This window comes from Balearica regulorum, chromosome Z, assembly GCF_011004875.1.
Source record: "Balearica regulorum gibbericeps isolate bBalReg1 chromosome Z, bBalReg1.pri, whole genome shotgun sequence".
Lineage (NCBI taxonomy): Eukaryota > Metazoa > Chordata > Aves > Gruiformes > Gruidae > Balearica > Balearica regulorum.
In genome coordinates this window covers 56,935,031-56,959,544 of record NC_046220.1, presented here as the reverse complement: position 1 = coordinate 56,959,544, position 24,514 = coordinate 56,935,031, and the positions used below count along the sequence as shown (strand labels likewise).

At 42.9% G+C, this 24,514-nt stretch overlaps 1 protein-coding gene across 1 annotated transcript; it reads left to right on the top strand.

Annotated features, from left to right (window-relative positions):
• Positions 1–2,721: 2,721 nt before the first annotated feature.
• Positions 2,722–8,845, top strand: KCNV2 (potassium voltage-gated channel modifier subfamily V member 2). Its single transcript, XM_010302859.1, has 2 exons — positions 2,722–4,161; positions 8,570–8,845. The coding sequence occupies exons 1-2, from the start codon at positions 2,722–2,724 to the stop codon at positions 8,843–8,845; spliced, it is 1,716 nt and encodes a 571-aa protein (XP_010301161.1).
• Positions 8,846–24,514: the final 15,669 nt, after the last annotated feature.

The window sequence follows — 24,514 nt, the reverse complement described above, 5'->3', positions numbered from 1 at the left end:
TCCTTTTCCGCCTAAGTTCTAGGAGAAGATCCTTGGTCAGCCAAGCCAGCTGCCTGCTCCACTTGCTTGACTTCCAACACTTTGGAATTGCCTGCTCCTATGCTCTTATGAGATCGCTCTTAAAAAGTGACCAGCATTCATGGACCCCAATACCTTCAAAAGCAGATTCCCAGGGGACCTTACTAACTAGCTTACTAACTTCAGCAGCCCAAAGTCTGCTCTTCCCCACACAAGATGGTGCTATGCAATTCTTATTAATGACAGTTATGAAGATAAGCACCACACTGAATAAGGTAGCTAAGGGAAAAAAAACGGGGGGGGGGGGGGGCGAAGTCTTTTCTAGTCACTTCATTTTCTTATCTGTCTAGGCTGAGAGTCTAGCAGCTCAGAACTGAGTCTTACCTCAAATTAAAGAACATAAAGCAATTTTATTTTACCTATTTTGTCAGTCAGAGGCAAGCTTGAGCACCGTATACCAGTTGCCTGAGAGTTCCTAAGAATATCTAGGTCAAAGCAAAGCAAAGCTAGTGATCTTTCTTGCTTTTCTTAGTAGTGATGTCCAATATCTGAGTCCAGGTGCACGAAGTGTTGGCATCTGACAGTCATGAAGTTCACCCTATAGAATTCCTACTACTGCAGTATGGTATGAGAAATGATCTCTTGAGTAGTGAGCAATAAGCCTTACTGGATGCTGCTCAGAAGTAAGACCAGGGACTGTGACAAAAAGCAAAATTAAATGCTACAGTGAAGACTGGCAAGAGTAATATGGTTATAGTGTAGCCTGAATCTTGATTAAGAAACATTCAAGAATTTTCAGTAGTAAAATGATAGCATTGCAGACTAATTTTTTTCTTATGTCTGAATTAGTGTGCTTAGGAGAAAGAAACAGCCTTGAAATTGGACATTAACTTGCATTAAGGTTGCTCACAAAGGACTCACCGTGGCATGGTTTAATGTTCAAAGCAAACTGCAAACCAGATTGGTATCTGTCATAAGGCACTGACAATCCTTATCAATAGGGGCCTTGCCTTTTTTGCATCAAGAAAGAGAATGGGCAGTGGACACAAATTCATGAAGCAAAACACTTTCAAGTGCAGCTAAATATGAATTGCCAATAATCCAGGCCTTAAACAGTGTAACCTGAAGAAACCTTGAACTATTCAGTGTGATGCACCCATTAGGATGCACCCTGAGAACAAAAGTATTGCAAAATGCTCAGCTATGATGTTTTTCTGTTTGTTGAGAGCTAGTAAATATACAAGCTACAACCAGAGATAGGGAAAAGGAGAAAAAGAAGGGTTGATTCTCATGGCAACAGCAATTGCTTCACATGGGACAGCGCCAAAACAACAGTATTGGAGTTTAACGGTGCAAGACCATGAGATTAATGACACAAGAACAGGAGCTTGAGGACAACAAAGGAAAAATACTGCTGCATAGGCTCTGGGATATATTGTCCCAGCAACTTGTGTGAAAGGGTGGGGAGCTTAAGTGGAAGGCAGGCTGCAGGATTGACGATGGAGGGTATTCCAGACAAGCAAGGGTGTTGCCAAAGCTAGGAATTTTCCAGTGCCTTGTGCCTTCCTGCACCAGCCTGGATACAGGCAGAATAACAAGCTTCCGTTAAGAAGCTGTAACTCAGGGGCTAAGAGCATGCTGAAGGACCCATCCCTTTATTGTGTGTATCCTCTGCTTTACAGGAGCTCTAGCTCAGCTGAAGTGATCCCAGTGATGAGGGAAAGTAACCTGGCTTTCAAGAGGTTCATTGTTACTGGAGATGCTTGTGCCAGCTCAACCAGACCTGAAGATGAAACATCCATTAAAACAAAATTAAAACATCTCTCCTGTACTGCTAGGTACCTAGTGTGGCTTTATGCTATTAAACATGCCCTGCAAGAGAAACAAGAGTGGCTTTGTTCTGTTTCTCAGCAGCTCATGAAGAGTTTGAAGCAGCATGCTGGAAACCCCTTCACACTCCTGCCCTTCACTTCCACCTGCGCTCCCAGAGCACAGTCACAGCTTCAGGCACAGACCGTGACTTTCCTCAGCCCTTAAGCAAACAGAGGTATTCTAACGGAGAATAAAAAGGGACAACTTTTATTTGTTTACCTTTGCAAAACATTTTAAGAGCTACTGCAGTGAATTCTTACCCATTATCTGCATATCAATTATTCATTATTTTCATTAAGGAAAACCAAGACAAGCTATATTCATGTAGATGAAAGAAATCTGTAATATTTTCTCTCTCTTTCCTTCTCTCTCTCCCCCACTAACTCCCCCTGCTGCCCCTCATACCTTTTCATTCCTGAATTAGGAAAATGTATGGGTTTTATCAGCAATAGAACTTTAGAGGTTTTTTTCCCCTACTGATTTTTCATAGATTTATGGATCCATAATCATTCACGTCACAGCCTGAGGGAGATGAGGCTGGAACAGGATAATAGCCCTTAAATCCCCTTCTCTAAGCACTCAGATCTTCCCTGTCAGCAAGATTAAAACGGTCAACAGCAGTCTTCATGTGTCTATATCCCAACAGAGCTTTCAGAACAACTGGAGTGGTGGCTGGCAGGGAGAAAAATGCAGAACCGCTGCTGTGCATGATACTACTGAGATAAAGAGAGAAGAAAACAGGATTGTCAGTCTTTGTAGTGTTGGAAAGGATCGGTGTTAATTCCTTGATCAGGTGAATGCAAAGAAGGGAGAAGAGGAAGGAAAAATAGTATGTTGCAGTTTAACATGCGGCGGCAGTTTCCTTTCCTAAAACATAAAGGCAGAGAGAGGGAAGCACCAAACGTCCTCCAGCAGCCTGACAAGTGGAAGGATAATGAAGGCATGCATGTAGACAAGCAGAGTGACTTTTCTGCTACTGCTCCATTGAACTCCCAGCCCCTGCTGTTCCTGGGACCCGAGGGGAATTACAACTATTATGTGGATGATGAAGATGAGGAAGAGGAAGAGAAAGAACAAGGAAAATGGCCAAGCGGAGACACATTTGAGGGAGAAAACAAGCCCTCGTCATCCATTCTTTGCTCTCCTTCCCTTTCCTCTGGAACCCCAGCCACAGCTTCCACTTCGTCTGTGCTGAACATCAACGTTGGCGGCCAAAGCTACCGCCTCACCTACCAGGCAGTGGCCATCTATCCCAAGACCCGCCTGGGCCGCCTGGCGACCTCCACTGACCGTCGCTGCCAGCTGGGCCTGTGCGATGACTACGCTGCCCAGGTAGACGAGTATTTCTTTGATCGGGACCCAGCTGTCTTCCAACTGGTGTACAACTTCTATGCCTCGGGAGTGCTGCGCGTGAGAGATGAGCTGTGCCCCCGTAGCTTCCTGGAAGAGCTGAGCTACTGGGGTGTGCGGCTCAAATACACACCTCGCTGTTGCCGCATCTGCTTTGAGGAGCGCCGTGACGAGCTGAGTGAGCAGCTGAAAGTCCAGCGTGAGCTGCGCTCCCAGGCAGAGGCTCAGGAGAATGAGCAACTCTTCCACCACATGCGCTACTATGGTCCCCAGCGCTGGCGCCTCTGGAACCTCATGGAGAAGCCCTTCTCCTCTGTCACCGCCAAGGTGATGGCAGTGGCCTCCAGCTTCTTCGTGCTCATCTCTGTGGTGGCCCTGGCTCTCAACACAGTGGAGGAGATGCAGCAGGTAGACCGGAAAAGTGGTGAGAGCCGGCCTGTCTTGGAGCACATTGAGACCCTGTGCATCGCGTTCTTCACACTGGAGTATCTGCTGCGCTTGGTGTCTACTCCAGACCTGCGCCGATTTGCCAGCAGCGCCCTCAATGCAGTAGACCTCATTGCCATCCTGCCCCTCTACCTGCAGCTGCTGCTTGAATGCTTTGCTGATGACGACCAGCCCCGAGGTCGGGGTTCTCAGCACGAACATGACATTGAAAAGGTTGGACGGGTGGGCAAGGTGGGACAAGTGCTTCGCATCATGCGCCTCATGCGCATCTTCCGCATCCTCAAGCTGGCCCGCCACTCCACAGGGCTGCGTGCCTTCGGCTTTACCTTGCGCCAGTGCTACCAGCAGGTGGGCTGCCTTTTGCTCTTCATTGCCATGGGCATCTTCGCCTTCTCTGCCATGGTCTACACCGTGGAGCATGATGTCTCCAGTACCAACTTCACCAGCATCCCCCATGCTTGGTGGTGGGCTGCCGTAAGTAAACACATCTCACCTTGCTGGGTGGCCAGAGACCCTCCTTCCTTCCCCTCCCCTTCCTCGCTAGAGTTGCTGACAGTCTTGAAAACAGCAGGCTCAGATCAGTGAACATCTGCTCTGAATTCTGAGCTTACAGGACATAGGCACTCACTCACGCACACACACACATGCACTCATTCACCTCTGTTGTAAGCTTAAATCAAGGCTTAATCAGGCAGACAGTGTTGAAATTCCCATCCAACCAAATGCAGGCAGTACTTGCACTTTTAAAGAAAGACGTGGGCAAAGAGACAGGAAAGAAAAGCATTGCTCCGTATAATCCTATTGTCAGTGTTGCCAAAAAAAAAAAAAAAAAAAAAAAAAAAAGGTTAAAAATAAAAAGGCTTGCATCAGGCTAGATGGTTGTAGGTGGGCATGGGATTTTCATTCTTGTTCTTTTTGCACATCTACTGTGACCCATTATACAACTGCAAGATAAGACATAATTTATTAACTGTAGTCTGGTCACTCAAACTTGCAAAGCCAAAGCTGTCCCAGAGCTCTTCCTTTAAAAATGCGTTAGGACCAACAGTTGTTCTACACACGAGATTGTGTTCTGTTCCTCAGGCAGCACATCTAAAGCACATGCCTGCACACACAGAAAACATTGGCAGTTATTTATACCATGCCAGACTTGCAGAAGGATAAATACAAAAAGAAGCACAATGGTTCAAGGAGTTGATAATGGGATAAACTGCCTTCTACATCTAGGTCACTGGTTTGAATCCAACATCAGTCAGTACTGAGAGCTGGTTAATGTCACCTTGAATCTTCTTTTTTTTTTTTTTTTTTTTGCAACCTCTGCCAGAAAGAGTGTGATTTTAGTCCCATCCCAAGCATTTGGAGTGAAGGTAACTGGCTGAGTTTCAGCTGACAAGTGTCAGAAACGAAGACAGAATGACCTCATTTCTGGAGACTGCCACTGGGTTAGTGCTCTAAGGTATTTGGGCATGTCTTCTTGAGAGGTCTGAACTACCACTGACCTGCACTATACTGTGTTATGTGAAGGGGTGTTTTTGAGGCAGCATTTTCCAGGCTGTTGGTTTCACATCTTTCAGGGGCACAAAGATTTAGCCAGGAGCACAGAGCTGTGAGGGTTTAAAGTCCTCCACCTTGCTTAAATGCCTTGTGTCTCTGGCAATGTCCTGGCAGAACTGTTCCAGCATCCCAAACTTGGAATTCACCTCTGAAAGGTTTGGGAAGCAGTTCAGCTCCAGACTTGGATTGCGTTAATACCCAAGGACAGACATACATTCACTTACAGAAGGCTAACAAATACTTCTCAAACTATTGTGAGATCAAAATGATAGTTATATCCTTCAAGGTGAGCTGTGAAGACAAAAGACACACTTCTGGATTTATTAAGACTAGCAGACAATGGAGAGGGAGCTGCAGGCTGTAAGTAAATGGTAATCTTCATGCACAGTGTCACAATTATAATTTTTACAGCAATGTTTTAACAGGGAGTGGGGTGGTTTTATCAAGGGCATTGGCGAGAGGGGGAAGTTGATCCATGCCTGTGCTGCTGCCTGCAGCTTTTCAGAGCTGGAAAACAACAGCTCTATTTCACTGCAGAAGATGTGCATTTCTATAGCAGCCTGGATCAAATTGGAGGGTAGCTAGACGTTGCAGATGCTGAGAGAAGGCAAAAGGGCCCATATTTTGGCTATCTATAACTCTAAGTCTTGCCCTAGAATGTCATCAAATGCATTTGATTTTGCAGCAGCTGATGCTAGCCTCCATAATCCATGTTTATGGCAGGGCCCCAGGAACAATTTCTGACCCCTGGGCCTGGCTATGGGTCTGCCTATGTCCCAGTTGCTTCCCTGGGGAAGCAAGCCCATGCAAATGGACTGGAAAGGAGTCAGAAGATCTTATAATGCTGGTTGATCAGCATAGGCACTGAATGCACCAAGCTGCGTATGGGGCCCACAGGACAGCAACCCCAACACACCCAAGGTCACTGTTCCTGGCCAGCAGCCCTGGAAGACAGCTGATGAGATGTGGTGATTTCCCGTACATATGTTTGCAGTGATTCAGTGCGTGGCAGAAAAACTGTCCCTGGAGACGTGCGTAGACATTTATACATGTATACACATACGTACATCTCCTGAATATCCTTTAAGGTGGGGTATGGGAAGGAGGGAAAAAACAGTGAACAAAGGAAAGGGTCCTGTAATGTGACCTTCATAGATCATCTTTAAGTGATATACACAGGTTGTGAAAAAAATTGTGCTTCATACAGTACTAGAATAAGGACATTAGCCTTATATTTTGTTTTCTGAACATGCATGATATATGCAAAATCTTTAGGGCTCATTTCTGCAAGCCGGTGACACCATAATCATTTAGATACTCCTACAGAAACCTCTATGACTATGGTTATGTGAAAAAGGCCTATTTACTTGAGCAAGTGTCTCCAAAAGAGGAGCTGTAGCATTCACATTGCGATTCCATGGTGTAAAACTCTTTTAAAAGCCTATTCATTCTTTAGGAGTGAAAATTAAGATACCCAGATCACTCAAATTTCATTTAAATCCAACAGCATTCACGGTCTCACACACAGAAGAGAAGTATCCCCCTCAAATTGTCACAGATGATGTAGAAGACTATGCCAGTGGAACAGAACTTATCGCAGGATAATGGTTTTGTCCTGGCTGGTAGGATAAACATCTTGCCTTCATCTCAGTATTTATTTTTGGAGATATTTATCCTGTATTATCATTCAAATCCAGTGACTTAATTTCCATTAAACCAAGTGACTAATCCTTTTTATTCCACAGGAAGCACCAGGTGCATCCTACAAATGTGCTTACCCAGTGCTGTCTCATGTACCCTAATGCTTTCTTCATTTGAAATAACATTTTATTTAGCATGTTAGAGGATGGCAGGCTGCACACCGTGACCTTCCAAAGACTTATTTCAGTGCTAAAACCACAAGGGCTTTGCAGTGAAAGTCCTACTGCCCATGGTTTATTTCTGCCAAAGTTTTAGACTAATGTTTCACAGATACACACATAGTGTTGAGATACTGTGAAAAAATGTAAATAAAATTCATTGGCTGAAAAAGATCCCTTGCACAGACTAGGAAGTGCCAGATGGCAGAAGCCAGCAAGTTTTACCTGCCAGAGAAAAGTAAGTTATATTTACTAAATGTAGAAATTATAAACAGTCAAGATGTGTGCAGTGGAAGTATATAAATTAGGAGTTATTTTATGCTGACTGTTTGGGAGTACATAATTCATGTGTAACATCCATGAATTTTTTAAACTAAATTTTACAAAGAAAGTATTGCAGTACTTGGTATAGTACCAGGTCCGTACAAAACACAGTATCTTTATACATCCATAGACTAAAAAAGAGAAAATGCTGATGGCTGAGAAGAAAAAAATCTGTGAAATTATGTAGACAATGTGATGGCAAAAGGTACAGATTCATATAAAGCAGACATACTAAATATCATCACTCTCACAAAAAATTAAAAATTTAAACAACCCCCAAACCTTTCTTCAAAGGTGAATTCAGCAACAATTTCCTACCCATGTACCTGTCAGCTGAAACTAACAGGAATATTCTGTACTGAAGGCACACATACATCTTACTTTTTGCAACCTCTGACATACAGTTGAGCAGGAAGATCAAACAATTTAGCACTAGAAATATATATGTTGTGAGCAAAAACTTCCAGGCAACAGAGAAAGATCTTTGTTTTTTCCACAGCTCCTTGTCGTTATGTAACCATCAAAGGGGATTTTATCTAGAAACTTCAAAGTCCTGGGTCACTCCTTCCTAAAGTGCAAACATTATAAAAATATATTTCACAATTAGCTGAAGATTTTCATGTGTTTTTCATTAGTTCTTAAAATATACATGACAAACAAAGGTAGTACTCAAGATACAGCCCACAGAGTAAGTCCCAAAATACTGGGTTTTATAAGCACACTGGATTTAGACACAGGGCATCTGTTCCAAGTGACACAATGAGGGAGCAAGGCTGCAGTTATCACTGGATTTGCACGGTCAGGGAGCCATCTCTCTCTGCTCACCACAGCCAAGCAAACCCATCTTCTGGACAGGCTGGTGTGAAAATTGTTTGGAAATTCCCTCTGCAGGACAAAGCTTTTTAAAATCCTCCTGAATGGTGTCAAACCACACTGTTGCCTTTCTTAACTGCATGAGAGGGTTTTTTTTTTAAATCAGGGATTTTTGCAGAAGATGGGTGGTACAGAAGAAAAGGCAGCAGAGAGTATTTCAGATTTATGATGCAAAGTATAAAACTGCTACTTTAAAATTGTCCCTGACCCCTGAACATATCTGTTTGTATGTTTCTTCTGAGCTCATAAACTCAATGTTGGTTTGCCTGTAGGTCAGCATCTCTACAGTGGGGTACGGTGACATGTGTCCAGAAACTCACCTTGGCCGCCTGTTTGCTTTCCTCTGCATTGCGTTTGGAATAATCCTGAATGGCATGCCCATCTCCATCCTATACAACAAATTCTCGGACTATTACAGCAAGCTGAAGGCTTATGAGTACACGGCTCTCAAGAAAGAGAGGGGGAAAGTGGACTTCACACGGAGAGCCATGAAGAAAATATCTGAATGCTGTGGAGAAGGTGCAACTCACCCTTCATCACAGCACTGATACAGTTTGTGCTTTGGATTTTGGCAGGGAAAAAAGAAGCTGAAGCAGAAAGAAGAAAAACACATCAGCCAAGCTAACTGAAGATAAACAGAAAAGGCCAAATGTAACAAAAGTGGATGGTGAAATCTGTTTTGAAGGGTGTTGTTTTCAAAAGAAAAAAGGCTCAGATTACAACAGAAATATTTTTTTTTTTGTTTTGTTCTGTTTTGCTAGGCTGTGAGCAGCACTTAAGTGCTCATCAACTATCTGAAATGTCATTCTTCAGATTAACTACCCAGAAACTCTGAATTAGACCTACATGAAGATGTAACCCCCTGCTACTGAATAGCTCCACAATAAAGACCCACCATAATCAAAACAAAGGAAAACAAATTGCTGCCATTAAGGGTCAGCCACATCACTGCAGTCAAGGCAGTCTCAAAAATTAAACAAATAGAATACCCAATATACTGACTGCATTGATGAAATTGGTTTTGCACCAGCTTTCAAAACCAGGAAAACAGCCCAGAGCGTTTGCTTGAATATTAGCAGCATCTATACTTAAGCATTCAGCTTCTGTTTCTACTGTCAGATAGCTATGCTTCACTATTCCAATTTTATTTTTCAAATGTAGCCCTGAAAATGATTCCCATTTTCATACCTAGGCAAGCAACACACTGCTTTTAGTATTTCCCTCCCTACCACCTCCATAATCATCTTTCATTATGCCAAGAACTAGTGAAGAATTCTGGAGCCTCAGTTGATAAATGTCATTGATCAATTTTGAAAATATTTCCAACCCAAAATCCTGTCTAAGTATAGAATTAAGTGATAAACTAAATTTATTTTATAGCATTTAACATATCTACTTATTAAATTGTTAGAATAACAGGCCTGTCACAGGACATAAGTGTAAAAGCAGCACTTAAAAAAAAAAATGAAAGGTGTAATGGATAATATCTCATACAGACTTTTCATACAAAGGATCTTATCAGCACTTATTTGTAACCAATTTTAAATATAATTTAAAGTCAACATACTTTGTCTGGTACGTAGAGCCATTAAGGACACAATTCTGACACCTCAGCTCATCCCCAGTAGTACCTTACTTCCTAAGTTTACTGAGTATTCTTGCACAGCTGGATGCAATTTCTCATGCATCAGAAACTCACCCCAAAACCTACGCAACAAATAACAACAATTAAATGAAATCAGAGTTTCATGTATTAGTTTGCAGCATATCAGGAGTATTCTTTTTCATAAAAGCAGTCATACCAGTCTAGAAACAGTAACTTCAATAACAGATCTGAAAGAATAGTTATTTTATTGATACTCAAATAGCGTTAAAAAAAAAAAAGGTAACAAAACCAAGCAATAGTAGCAGTCATTGTTATGACCCATGGCTGTTACTTAGCAGCACTCTTGCTGCAGAACAGCCTGATGGCAGAAATCATTCTAAAATTCTTGAACTCTCACGTTGCATCTGTGCTGCTCTGCTGAATGCAAATGACTGCATTCAAATCTCAGAGCCACACTGGAGACAATGCTGTGAAGCTCACTCTTGGGACAGCTGAGGGTGAAAAAGTTCATTAATTTTGCCACATCGTTGCAAATTGTGTCAAGCACAGGCACATTTCTCTTTTCAATGGTGAGAAGGTAATTAGTAACCAAGTTGCTCTTCTCATTCTCTACCTCCAGACAAAGGTGTCATAAGCCCATCTGTCATTTTGTTCTTTAGGAATGACAGTCAGCACATTGTGTGCTGATCAGCTCTGTTAAAAGCTAAACCATGTCTTTAAGGCACAGCTGAGCCCTGGGAGTTGAATGTGATAGATGGTTGCTGTTCTGGACTGCACACAATGCAGCACGCAGAATCCTAGCACTCACTGAGAAGAATAGCTGCTTTACTTTGGCTCTAGGGTTGGTTATGAATTTGCATGTGTGGCCCTTCTGCACAGCAACAACAGGACGAGGAGCTTCCTGAAACCACAGGAAGCCTCTCTCTTATACCCCCACTGCAGTTCAGCAAGGTAGCAGGTTACAAGCATACAAAAACACAACTGTACTTTATTTTCAACATGCAGTTTGGGTTAGATCCATTAAAAGGATTTAAATGTTGGTGATTACCCAACTTTACAAGATATGGGACAGCCTAAATTAATTTCCTTGTCTGAAGGAGTCAGAATTTGCATGTACCATGCAGATGGGATGCAGATGCTCAGCCTTGCATAGCAAGCTCAGCAGCTTCTTGCCACCTAAAGAAATCCAGAGCCTGAGCACCTACTCTGCTGAGACTGGACTTCCTCGTAGCCTCAGACTTGACACTAATCACCAGCCTTGTTTTCCACCCCACTTGCCTGACATGCAGGACTCATTCAAGTAGATGTTCTTCAAGACATGTAAGGGAACAAGCTTTCCAAAACACAAAACATGAGTGGGAGAAAAAGGACTGGTCTCTTTTTTAATCAGGAGTCAGAATTGAATGTCTTCAGCGCATGCATTCTTAGCTGTCCAATAAGATTTTAATGCACAGGTTCCATAATACTGCTCTAACCATTCAAATACAGCTTGGAGTGGATCTCTCCCACCCCTCTAGCTGAAGCTTTTCCACTTTGCACCGAGTAAATAATGACCCACTAGATGACAATAAAAGAAAGACTGTATAGCTTGGTGCTTGCAGCACTCGGCTGGGTGAAAAGGTGTGGGTCACAGGCCCTGCTTCAGTAAAGAATTACGAAAGTACCCTGATCAAGCAGAAAGATCTTCCCAAAGACTCACTGTCCTCTGGCCCAAGCAATCTTTGGTTGACGACATTAGTCCGGAAGGACTCCAGAGTCAGTCCACACACACTCCAGCCACACAAAGGCAAAAAAAAAAGAAAGAGTGCCCTGCAGGCTAATGGTCATGGGCCAACACAGAGGAGACCAATTTCAGTCCCCTCAGGAGAAGAAGACGTTGTAACCAGTCCCACCAGTCCCACCGAGGCCATCACACCTCAGGCAGCTCAGCTTACCTAGTTGCTGCCTCACTCTCTCTCAACGCACTTTGCCCCCCTCATCCCTCCATCATCCAGTCCCACTGTCTTGCTGATGGCAGCTTTGGTGCCTTTTTAATTCCTCTGTGCACTGACTCAGCACATAAATGTGACCATTTCGGGGAGCAAGGTTAGACTCTTGACTGGTTCTTGACCTAGCTCAATTTAGAGAGCTCTGATTAATGCTAAAGCTGATGCAAGATACATGGTAGAAGTGTGCAGTCTGGAGGACTCTGAAGAGTCTTTGGCAACTGACACATGAAATATTAAGCAGAAGACTACACAAAGTTGCAGTTTTTCTGTTTTGTAATACCTGGTTCACTTGCCCTGCTGCATTCAGCAGGTGAATGGGTCCTCACTGGAGTAATGCATTTTCCAGCAAACTAAAAGTTAGTGTTTGTGGGGTTTTTTAAATCAAAGACTCACCATTTTCTTCTCTGGATTATGCAGCTTTCTGTCTTGTGGCTTAACTAGTCTTACTTTAGGGGTGATAAACATAAGTCTGTGCATTTCAATAGGAAAGAGTATGCCTGAAGTTGAGGTACCACTATACCAGCCCCATTGCCCTGAATGCCCAAAGCTCTGTCAGTACCAGCATTTTCTGTGGATGGCTACTAGCAAGGTCTTCCCACAAGGTCCTCTCCCGCTGTGAGAGCCTGCCTGAGGCTCATACCATACAAAGAGGACCTCCAGCAAGCTCAGAGGAAAGGAGGAGTTCATCTTTCCGCAGAACAAACTTCTGACAACCTGCAGAAGGCTGTGTAAACCTGTATCAGCTGGTTTTGAAATAGGATGCAGCGGCTTTGCCTTTTTTTTTTTTTTTTGTTGTTGACAGAAGGGTTCCTTCTGAGAAAGACTCTCAGTTAATTTATTCTGCCACATCTACGAAGACTTTCAGTGGTTCATGGCTGTCCCTAGATTGCTCAAACAAAACGGTCAAATGGTACATCTGATGACATCCAGAAATAATGCAGGAGAGCCGTAATTGTCTTGGTTACTTAAATGCCACAGGACTTCAACAATCAAAAGATTTCAAAATAACCACATCAAGGGAAAATACGCTTAAACACAACAAAGATGCACAATACTATTAAAATTACAGTAGATAGGGCTTGTTTTATGAGATGTTAATTTGGCATAGCTAAGGTTTTGAGGAAACAGGGTGGAGGATTCTCAGACCACTGAGAAATTAGAAACCTCTCTGAATGTGGCCATGCTAAAGTCTTCTATTTTAACTAATTGCACATATTAATGAGCCCTAGAGGGAGATGGAAAATATGTTCTATCATTATGTTTCACTATGAACTTGGCAAACGTTGTCTCTGGTACACAAAGAAACACTCAGTTTATCTGGATGGCCTGGCTTCATTTTAGGATAACTGTGTGTTGTTTCTTCTGCTCATTTTGGGCCTGGGAATTATTGAAAAAAAGGAAAAGAAAAAGAAAAAAGAGAAAAAGATAGGGCTGGGTGTGGTAGAAATCTGAAGAGTCTGTCCATCCCTACATGAGACAGTGGAAAGAATTCCAATTCTTTCTCACAAATCCTTGTCTTAGAAAAACATCACTTTTTCAATGCAAGTCAGCAGCTGTTTGCTTTTCTCATTCAGAAAGATAGCACTTAAAGGCACAGTTACAGTAAACCACAGATTAATAGGCATCTGGTGCTATTCCCAGGCTTCTAAGGCAAATTGTAATATGCAGTCTTTAAATATGTATAATTTTAAAGATTATAAACTAGGTACGCTCCAAAGTTTTTGGAGAAAAACAATTACTATCTAAAAGCCTAGGAAGGAAAAATTGTGTCCTTGCTTAAAAAATAGCTTCAACTGTTTAGAATGTTCTGGTCTGATGTTACGTAAAAATATTTGATTCATACTTATCTGCTATTTACAAAACCTTTATTAACTTCTTTATTCAGTAGTAGAGAAATTACATGGCATTTGACTGTAATCCAACTCTTTATCTTGGATTGAAAAAGGGAAAGGTCAGAGGTACTAGTTTTTTATGTACTTAGGTAATTTAATGGAAATATGCTGAGAAAAATTAAAGCATTGTACAGGTAGCTCCTGAGATAGAGATTATGAACATTTTCAAATAAAACTTGTCAGAGTCTAATTCTACACTACAAAAGGACTCCGTAATGTCATTCTAACTTCTGAAGCAGAATTGCTCCGTTTATAAGTGAAAGTATTTCCCCCCTATTAATAACCAGATAAACAGTACCACACTTAAAAGCCATTCTTTTGCCACCACTAATAACTGTTCTTCAGGCCACCATGTAGCCATGCAACACTACTTCGTCAGTTCCGGCAGAGGAAGCTGCCTGAAAAACACTTCTACTACCAGCTGGCAGAGAAGGCAGAACCTGCTTTGGCTGCAGCACTAACGTAGATCTACATGGCTAAAACCAGCTAGCGCTGTCACTGGAAATGTCTGCCTGCACAGGAACTTTCCAGCACCCGTGTAAGAACAGCCTTGCTCCGCAGGACACTTACACTTCCTTTTTTTCTTACCAAAAAATACATATGGAGGTGAAGGCATGGACTGCAGACAAATGCCACAGCCCACCCATCACAGTAAGCCAGGGCTCTGAGGTGGTCTTTGGGATCAAGCCCTGGCATAAGCTGGATCCACACTGACATCAAAGGGTCTCCATGATCCTCAAGTCTGCTCCAGCCAAGTCTTGAGGGTCATGCTGGTCTGACTTCCAAATATCTTAACATCCAAATATTTCACTTGGGCAAACAAATAGGGAAAAAAACCCCAACCAACAAGTTAGAGAAATTCAGGGAAATTCAGGAAATCACACAGGTTGTGACAGCATATCCCACTGTGATGGGGGGGGGCCGCAATGCCTTGTAAGAAAGGGCAAGGCAGCTGAGTCTCTCTCAGTGGAATGAACAGTCCCTGGTGTGAAAAATTGTTCATTGCTGCCGCCCAGAGGTTAAAAGCTGCCTGATTCCCCTTTTCCTTAAAAATATGTAGTGCCTGCTACCTGCTATGTTAGCTCTGCTACGTCTTCTTCAGGTACAGAGTGTATGTGCCAAAAGCCTGGAGTCCTGTCAGCAAGAGTGTTTAAAATAACGTAAAATTTAATATGTACTACAAAATCGGTATTATCATCACTATGGACTAAATGAATCTTCAATCTAATGCTGCATTAATTGCACTGGAGATTAATTTCCCCATTCCTTTTATTTCTAAAAGACAGCTCCAATGCCTAAAATGTTCCCCAAAAGTCACTACAAGAAAAGTGATTCGTAGCAGATCTGGAGGATGTCAGGATATCATAGAATCATCAAATCATTTTGGTTGGAAAAGACCTTTAAGATCATCAAGTCCAACCATTAACCTAGTGCTGCCGAGTCTACCACTAAACCATGTCCCTAAGCACTACATCTATATGTGTTTTTAATACCTCCAGGGATGGTGACTCCACCTGTTCCAATGCCTGATAACCCTTTTGGTGAAGAAACTTTTCCTAATATCCAATCTAAACCCTCCCTGGCACAACTGTCACTGAACCTCACAAACCAGGCTAGGCCAACTAGCAAACTAAAAATGGGATAATTTTTTTTTACAAGATGGAAACAAAATCAAACTAAGTTTTACTTTAACTGAAACCACTTTGAGATTCAAACAGATGTTAACAATCCACAGCTTCAGGATGTTGGTCAGGATGTTAACACTACACCACTGACTTAAGAGCTCCTAAGGTTTATGGTTGATGACCCAAAATGCGCATAATCACTTACCTACGTAAGATGACGTCTCTCAATCCATACAGAAGATGAACTGTAGGTGGCGTCCCAACCCACAGACAGAGCCTCTGACCACAGACCTGCTGCTCTGAGGGAGATCGACTCAAAATAGACTCCATTGATACTCAATTCGAATCTGACCTGTGGTTATATATGGTCATGTAGCCCCCTCCATTGCCTGAAGATCTCACTTTCGCCACCTGTCAACTGAAATGATGACTGCCATGTGGGCATAATTCAACCTGTGGCAGGAAGGTTTTTCCATGGGCTTTGTAGGGGCAGGTGCATCTGCCACAACAACCTCCAGCCATTTCCTCTTGTCCTATTGCTTGTCACTTGGGAGAAGAGATTAACACCCACCTGGCCACAACCTCCTTTCAGGTAGTTGCAGAGAGCCATATGGTCTCCCCTCAGCTTCTTTTTCTTCAGGCTAAACAACCCCAGTTCCCTCAGCCGCTCCTCATAAGACTTGTGCTCTAGACCCTTCACCAGCTCCATTGCCCTTCTCTGGACACGCTCCAGCACTTCAATGTCTTTCTTGTAGTGAGGGGCCCAAAACTGAACACAGGACTCAAGGTGTGGCCTCACCAGTGCCGAATACAGGGGGATGATCACTTCCCTAGTCCTGCTGGCCACACTATTTCTGACACAAGCCAGGATGCTGTTGGCCTTCTTGTCCACCTGGGCACACTGCTGGCTCATATTTAGCCAGCTGTTGACCAACACCCCCAGGTCCTTTTCCACCAGGCAGCTTTCCAGCCACTCTTCCCCAAGCCTGTAGCGTTGCATGGGGTTGTTGTGACCCAAGTGCAGGACCCAGCACTGAACCTTGTTGAAACTCATACAGTTGGCCTTGGCCCATCAATTTATCCTGTCCAGATCCTTCTGTAGAGCCTTCCTACCCTCAGGCAGATCAACACTCCTGCCCAGCTTGGGGTCTTCTGCAAACTTACTGCAGGTGCACTCAATCCCCTTGTCCAGATCATTGATAAAGATATTAAAGAGAACTGATCCTAGTACTGAGCCCTGGGGAGCACCTCTTGTGACAGGCCACCAACTGGATTTAACTCCATTCATCACAACTCTTTGGGCCCAGCCATCCAGACAGTTTTTTACCAAGCAAAGCAAACACCCATCCAAACCACAAGCAGCCAGGAGAATGCTGTGGGAAATGGTGTCAAAGGCTTTACTAAAGTCCAGACAGACAACATCCACAGCCTTTCCCTCATCCACTGGGCAGGTTACCTTGTCATAGAAGGAGTTCAGGTTAGTCAAGCAGGACCTGTGTTACATAAACCCATGCTGACTGTGCCTGATCACTTGGTTGTACCGTACGTGCCACGTGATGGCACTCAGGATGATCTGCTCCATCACCTTTCTTGGCACTGAGGTCAGACTGACAGGGCCTATAGTTGCCCAAATCCTCCTTCCGGCCCTTCTTGTAGATGGGTGTCGCATTTGCTAACCTCCAGTCAACTGGGACCTCCCCGGTTAGCCAGGACTGCTGATAAATGATGAAAAGTCACTTGGTGAGCAGTTCTGCCAGCTCCCTCAGTACTCTTGCGTGGATTCCACCCAGCCCCATAGACCTGTGTGCGTCTAAGTGATGTAGCAGGTTGCTAACCATTTCCCCATGGATTATGGGGACTTCATCCCCCCATCCTTGTCTTCCAGCTCAGGGAGCTGAGTACCTTGAGAACAACTGGTCTTATGATTAAAGACTGAGGCAAAGACAACATTAAGTACCTCAGCCTTTCCCTCATCCTTTGTCATGATGTTTTCCCCCACATCCAATAAACGATGGAGATTCTCCCTTTGTTACTAATGTATGTATAGAAACATTTTTTATTGTCTTTAATGGCAGTAGCCAGATGAAGTTCTAGTTGGGCTTTGGCCCTTCTCATTTTCTCCCTGCATAGCCTCACAACATCTTTGCAGTCCTCCTGAGTTGCCTGCCCTTTCTTCCAAAGGCCATAAACTCTCTTTTTTTTTTTTTCCCCTGAGTTCCAGCCAAAGCTGTCTGTTTAGCCGTGCTGGTTGTCTTCCCTGCTGGCTCGTCTTTTTGGCACATGGGGACGGCCTGCTCCTGCACCTTTACAATTGCCTTCTGAAAAAATGTCCAGCCTTCGGGGACTCCTTTGCCCTTCAGGACTGCCTCCCAAGGGACTCTGCCAACCAGGTTCCTAAACAGGCGAGTCTGCCCTCCAGAAGCCCAAGGTGGCAGTTCTGCTGACCCTCCTCCTTACTTCTCCAAGAATCAAAAACTCTATCATTTCATGATAGCTATGCCCAAGACAGCCTCCAGCCATCACATCACCCACAAGTCCTGCTCTGTGCACAAACAACAGGTCCAGTGGGGCGCCTTCCCTAGTTGGCTCTCACGAGCTGTGTCAGGAAGTTATCTTCCACACACTCCAGGAACCTGAATGTTTAATACTTGGTCTACATATTTCTAGAACAGTTTAAGCAAACAAAATATCATCACTTAGCACCAGAAAACTAGTCAGGGAACATGAAAGTTCAAGACAAAGTTGCCCTAACTGTAGGTTGAATTGATTGGTTTAGATGAATAGGGAGTATTGTCCAGCCTTCTATTGGCAGGGTTTAACATAAGCAATCAAAACACAGGTCTCAACCAATTGTTACTCCACTTTGAGGCATGGCAGACTTAAAATAATGCTGATTTTCTGGGTGTATTTGTCCATGCAGTACAATGCTTGTTCCTCTAAATCTCTATGTACTGAACAGAGAATGGTGCCATTTTACACACAAATTTGAAATACAAGTTTGATCATGCAGCTCAGCCAACCTAAAAGATCAATTTGATCCCCTGCAAAGGGAAGGTCTGCTCCTGACTCATGTCAGACTTCTCACTGCCTTACCATGCAATGCTGCTGCCTAGCTTGTGCTCTGGTGTTCAAGCGGGCTCCCCTTTGTTTGGTGAATCTCATCAGCTCACTAACAGAAATTAATTCAACAACAGCACACACAAACCTCTTACTGGTTTGTGAACTGAATCAGCTTGGTGAATAGCCTGACAAATGCCAGAGGTGCTGTAAGGAGAGGAATGCAGCAATGCAGCATCTTCGGTTTGGAGGTAGAAGGAAAACACTACTGACTCATGTTGCAGCAGGCAAGCTGCTGGATTCAAAAATCACATTTATTGGATCAGCTGAGGGGCCAGAGGAGAAGACAAACAGACGCACAAGGTATTATTAAGCACGCTGTTCCTGCTTTACCTCTTTCCACAGGCCTCCACCACTCCTACACAGCTGTAATGCCGCTGTTACACCTGCATCATCCCACTGCAATTCACTTTGGCATTGCTTTTCAATGGCATCTTTCCTTCTGCAACAAGTGCTTTCCCCTCCAATCCCTCCCCCTTCAGAAATCTGCAAATACCTGCTTGCTTACAGATTAAGGTTATTGGCATGGCACAGGAGACCACTTCCTTACGTGCCTGCCTTCTCCCTGTGTTACTCTCTGCGCAGACCATCACCTCTGCTTTTTATTCAAATTCTACCACAAAATTCACCTTCACAACAAGTCAGATCCACTCTCTGTGATAAAGCTCACCATTACAGATGCAGAGTCACTACATTAGCGCATTATCCTAAAGCACTTTGCATAACTGCCTGAAAAAAATTTTCATGTATAAATATGGTTTCTGTTCATGGTCAATCATGCAGAATCCTGAGAAAAACAGTGGTCAGTCACTAACTAACAAAACACTTACCAAAGATAAAATGCTTTAATGCCTTGGGCTTCATTCATACCCGTTAGTCTCTATTACTACATTTCTATTATTATTAGGAAAATAATCTAAATGTAAGCTTGGTTTAATGAAACTTACTTTGCTTATCTCAGTTCATTTTTACAAAAAAAAAAGAAAAAAAGAAACCTTTATATGGGAAACCAGTTAAAAACAGCAACAAAGAAAAGCTTCCTAGGTATTGTGACCTGGTGCAAGTCACTTGTTAAAAAGCAAGGCCTACAGATAGCAGCAATTGCAGCCTGAGCAGCATCACTCTGCCTGAGAGCTGACAATACATGCACAGATTTTCCGCCTTAGTGCACCATACCAAGATTAAAGCACAACACATGACAATGGCAGACACTTGAAGTGCACCCGAAGCAGAAGAAAACAGGCCATTTGAGATGCACTGTTACGGTGCTAACTCCATTTGCTCTGCCAGTAACTCTGTTCATCTCAAGGGCTGGTTCCAACGTGCACTTTGTAGCACCCGAGCAGCAAACTAAGGAGGCAAATGCTCAGACAGTGCGAAGCTGATTCATCTGTGAAAGAAAAGGTCCTACAATTTGGGCATGATGCTATATAAAATAGGAAGTACAACTTTATGGTTGGCATCTGTCATTGATGAGGACATTTTAAAAGGAAATCGTTGGAGCTGCATGGATGCTGGTGAGCAGAACTGATTCTGGAAGGCAGACCCCAGTAGCTCCCTCATGCCTGGGCCTTGGCTAATTGGTACTGCCTGTTCTTTTCACTGCCCACTATCAAAATACCTGGAATTTGAAACAGGCTCTAAATATGTTACATCTTCAGATAAGCAGAGAAAAAAACATTAAAAAATGCTTAAGTGGAAAAACTGGTGGCATCAATTTGTAAAACAGCCTCTGAAAGCATTTCAACCATAAGAATGTTTTTGACTGCTATGAAAAGTGGTGTTATCACCATGCCGTGAAGATGACTTAATAGCAGGTGTTGTGGTACTCAATCTTCTTCATCTAACCACTCACTGGGAGCAGAAACCTTAACTAATGCAACATATTGAACCAATTCTCATATTCCCTTATTATCTTTTCCCACAAAAAATGTTTTATCAGAAATGATTATAAATGAGTACATCTTTAAAATGAAAAGCCCTGGTATTTTATTTTGCCCCACAAGTATCTTGTTTGCTTCTGTTTTACAGAGAAAAACCTTCTGATGACTTCTTAGCTCAATGCTTCTAGCACCTCTTCATATACTCCTGTATACCCAGAGGTCTTGTTGGCTCCCTCCTGTATGCTTTTTATGACTGTGCCACTATTCTGATAAAAGATGTAATCCATGTAGACACACTCTAGTTAGCACAGACTGACAAGCTATAGCAATGACAGGCAGAAGCAGCTGTGGGGAAGACTGGGCAAATTAGAGAATCTGTAAGATTTTTATATTTTGTAAAGCATACATGTACTTGTAAGACACATTTACAGAATTACAGAATAGTAAGGTTTGGAAGGGAGCTCTGGAGATCATCTAGTCCAACTCCCCTCCTAAAGCAGGATCACCTAGAGCAGGTTGCACAGGATTGCATCCAGGTGGGTTTTGAATATCTCCAGAGAAGGGGACTCCACAACCTCTCTGGGCAGCCTGTTCCAGTAAACGGTCACCCTCAGAGGGAAGACCTTTTTCCTCATATTCAGATGGAACTTCCTGTGTTCCACTTTGTGCCCATTGCCTCTTGTCCTGTCACTGGGCACCACGGAGAAGAGTCTGGCCCCATCCTCTTGACATCCACCCTTTAGATACTTGTAAGTATTCATCAAATCCCTTCTCAGTCTTCTCCAGACTAAACAGACCCAGCTCCCTCAGCCTTTCCTCATATGAGAGATGCTCCAGTCCCCTAATCATCTTCATAGCCCTCCACTGGACTCTCTCCAGGAGTTCCCTGTCTTTCTTGAACTGGGGAGCCCAGAACTGGACACAGAACTCCAGATGTGGCCTCACCAGGGCAGAGTAGTGGGGGAGGATAACCTCCCTCGACCTGCTGGCCACGCTCTTCTTAATGTACCCCAGGATACCATTGGCCTTCTTGGCCACGGGGGCACATTGCTGGCTCATGGAAAGCTTGTTGTCCACCAGGACTCCCAGGTCCTTCTCTGCAGTGCTGCTTCCCAGCAGGTCAACCCCTAACCTGTACCGATGCTTGGGGTTATTCCTCCCTAGGTACAGGACCCTACATTTGCCTTTGTTGAATTTCATTTGGTTCCCCTCTGCCCAACTCTCCAGCCTGTCCAGATCTTGCCAAATGGCAGCACAGCCTTCTGCTGTGTCAGCCGCTCCTCCCTGTTTTGTGTTGTCAGTAAACTTGCTGAGGGTGCACTCTTTCCCCTCGCCCAGGTCTTTGATGAATACGTTGAACAAAACTGGACCCGGTACTGACCCCTGGGGCACACCACTAGCTACAGGCTGCTCATTGTCCTGCTTCTTCCATGCAGGATGCTGAACTCCACCATCTCATGGTCACTGCAGCCATGGCTGCTCCCAACCTTCACATCCCCAACCACTCCTTCTTTGTTTGTTAGTACAAAGTCCAGTAGCGCCCCTCTTCTTCTCAGCTCCTCCACCACCTGTGTCAAAAAGTTATCATAAATGTTCTGCAGGAACTGATTGAAAAAGCTTAAAAATCCAACAGTTAAAACCATCTCCCATGGCAGCAGATGACAAGATGACTAAATCCACTTCAACTAGTACAGTCCTTGACAAAACTTTAAATACACGACTATTGCAACAGACAATCACAAACATATATAATGTTAAATTTGGCATATGTAAGAAATTACTGCTGATAACTAAGATTGAGTTCACCTGGCACATTTTCCAGTTTTCCAGCCATCAGAGGCTTTCTCTTCCCTCACTCCCTCCCCCTGGTACAGCTTGTAAATTATACTCTCTCTACTTGCTACTTGGGATGCTACAGCCAAGTGGGTTAGGCCCTTTGCATACACTTCAAAGAAAAGATCACATCAAGGTAAGCTTGCGCTGCTGAAATTTGCAGTTATAAGGATTGGAGAAAAGGTGGAGTACAGTACAATAGATTCATATTTCTTAAATAGCAATCCTTCCCAGTAATGCCTGTTTCTCTTTACTAGATGGTTAGTACAACTGTATCTATCATTACCCAGTCTTGAAAAAGGTTACATACCTTGGAAGTCCAGGCACTCGAAGCAAGACACAGAAAATAAAACAAGGGGCTTTAAACAACAACAAAATATTGCTAATAGTGAAAGAAAAGTGCCACTTATGGAATGGAGCAGCTTTAAACCCCAAGCAGAAAACAGGAGAAAAGTGTGGGAAGAACATGGTTACCATAAATGAACTTTTGCATTTTCACAAAGCAGCTGAGGAATGCTGTGCACACTACTGAGGCAGAAGGGATGGGTTTTGACAATGATCTTGAAATTGAAAATGCAAACTGTTAATGGACACTGCAGATTTCTTCCAAGAAGTCAGAAGGAAATGTCTTGAATAGTGCAATGAACACTTACATGAATCTGTTTTAAAGAAATTAAAAAAACCCCTACTTTTAATATTTGATTAGTACCATTTTAAATTCTTTTAGACATACCACAGGAACAGTAAGAACATTTACATAGAAACCCTTAAGTGCCAAGTGGTGTGCATACATGGATATGGCCTTGTGCCCATTCTAACAAGTCTACAACCCACCTAGACAAGAGACGGACAGGAGTAAGAAAGAAAATCTCACAGCTTATGGGTCACAGTCTGCCTCCAATGTGACATGTCCCTTTTTATTCTCAGCTACTTCAGTCATTCTTTGTCCCCACTTTGTCCTTAGTTCTGCACTCAGAAACAAACTCAGAGTCACTGTGTACATTTTCTGGTTCTGGAGAAAAGGTAAACTGGTGGAAAGTGAGTGGAAAAGTGAAACACTTAATCGTGTTATCTACTTAATCAAGAGTGGCACTTCTTAAATTGTGGTAAGGAAAATTAGTAGTCAGTCACTCCAAATTACTACACATAATTTAAAATAAATTATATACACATTCTCAAAAATGCAAATAAACTGCCTGGTAGACATTCAGTTAAAGCAATGGGAATTAAGGCACACAATCAAAGCATCAAATCAGATTCACATAAGCAGACATTCTCACACAGCTTTTTACTATTCAGTTCATTAATATCTATCTTTAGCTATGACTTATGTTCACTGCTCCCTTTAATTCTGTTGATTGGAAATACGTCTGTGCCAGATTCTAAGCATTAGTTTATTCCCCTCCATAACCTGAAAATTGAGAAGGGCTGTATCAGATATTTTTTCCCCCACTGTTTCACTCTACCACTAATTATTCAGTCACAAATCTGTTGCATATTTTGTTGTGAGTTTTAGCAGTAACAGACTTATTTAGAAAGAGTTCACTACAGTTTAAATTAATTATCTGTGGCTAATTAAAATGATCTGTTTAATTGTCACAAAAGAAAATCCTGTTACAGAAACTAATGAGCTGCAACCTTCAGTAACTGAAAGGATGCGTTTACAAGCATGAACACTTAATACCAGCGCCAATCAGGTCTAATTGGGATTAACCTTTAAGTATTTATTAGTACTCATAAGCCTAGGTGGAATTAGAGGGAAGCACAGTCAGCAAAGTATGAGTAAATCAACAAATACAAACAGAAATGAACAATGTTAGAAACATTTGTCCTAACATTCACGTACTGCTTAAATTAACCTAAGTAAATCATGAACTCCAACTGGCTTTATTTAATTTTTTTTTGTCTATTCAGGTATCTTGTCATTTTTTTATACTAAAAATGTTCCTCCTAGACAGGACCAGTAAGAAGCAAGAGATTACTTATTAAGATGAAACAATGTATTCCATTGCTTTGGAAAAACTATTATACTTAAATGTACACACCTAGAAAATGTTCGTAACAATTCCAGCACCTGTATACACACAGGTGCTCCTTAGAGAATCAGTGTGTTCTACCTCATGCTAAGTGTGTAAATCTTGAGTTTCAAACTAGGTAATCTGATTTTCATGGGTGCTGAGCATTGCAGTTGCCGATGGACTGCAGCTGTAGTTGTAGATCACCATGACCTCTGACAATAATAATTTAGGAGACTGATTTGAACTATGTACAAT

Coding starts and splice junctions, on each gene's coding strand:
- KCNV2 (XM_010302859.1), top strand. CDS start 2,722: ATGTTGCAGTTTAACATGCGGCGGCAGTTTCCTTTCCTAAAACATAAA. Junction 4,162..8,569: donor ATGCTTGGTGGTGGGCTGCC/GTAAGTAAACAC, acceptor GTTTGCCTGTAG/GTCAGCATCTCTACAGTGGG.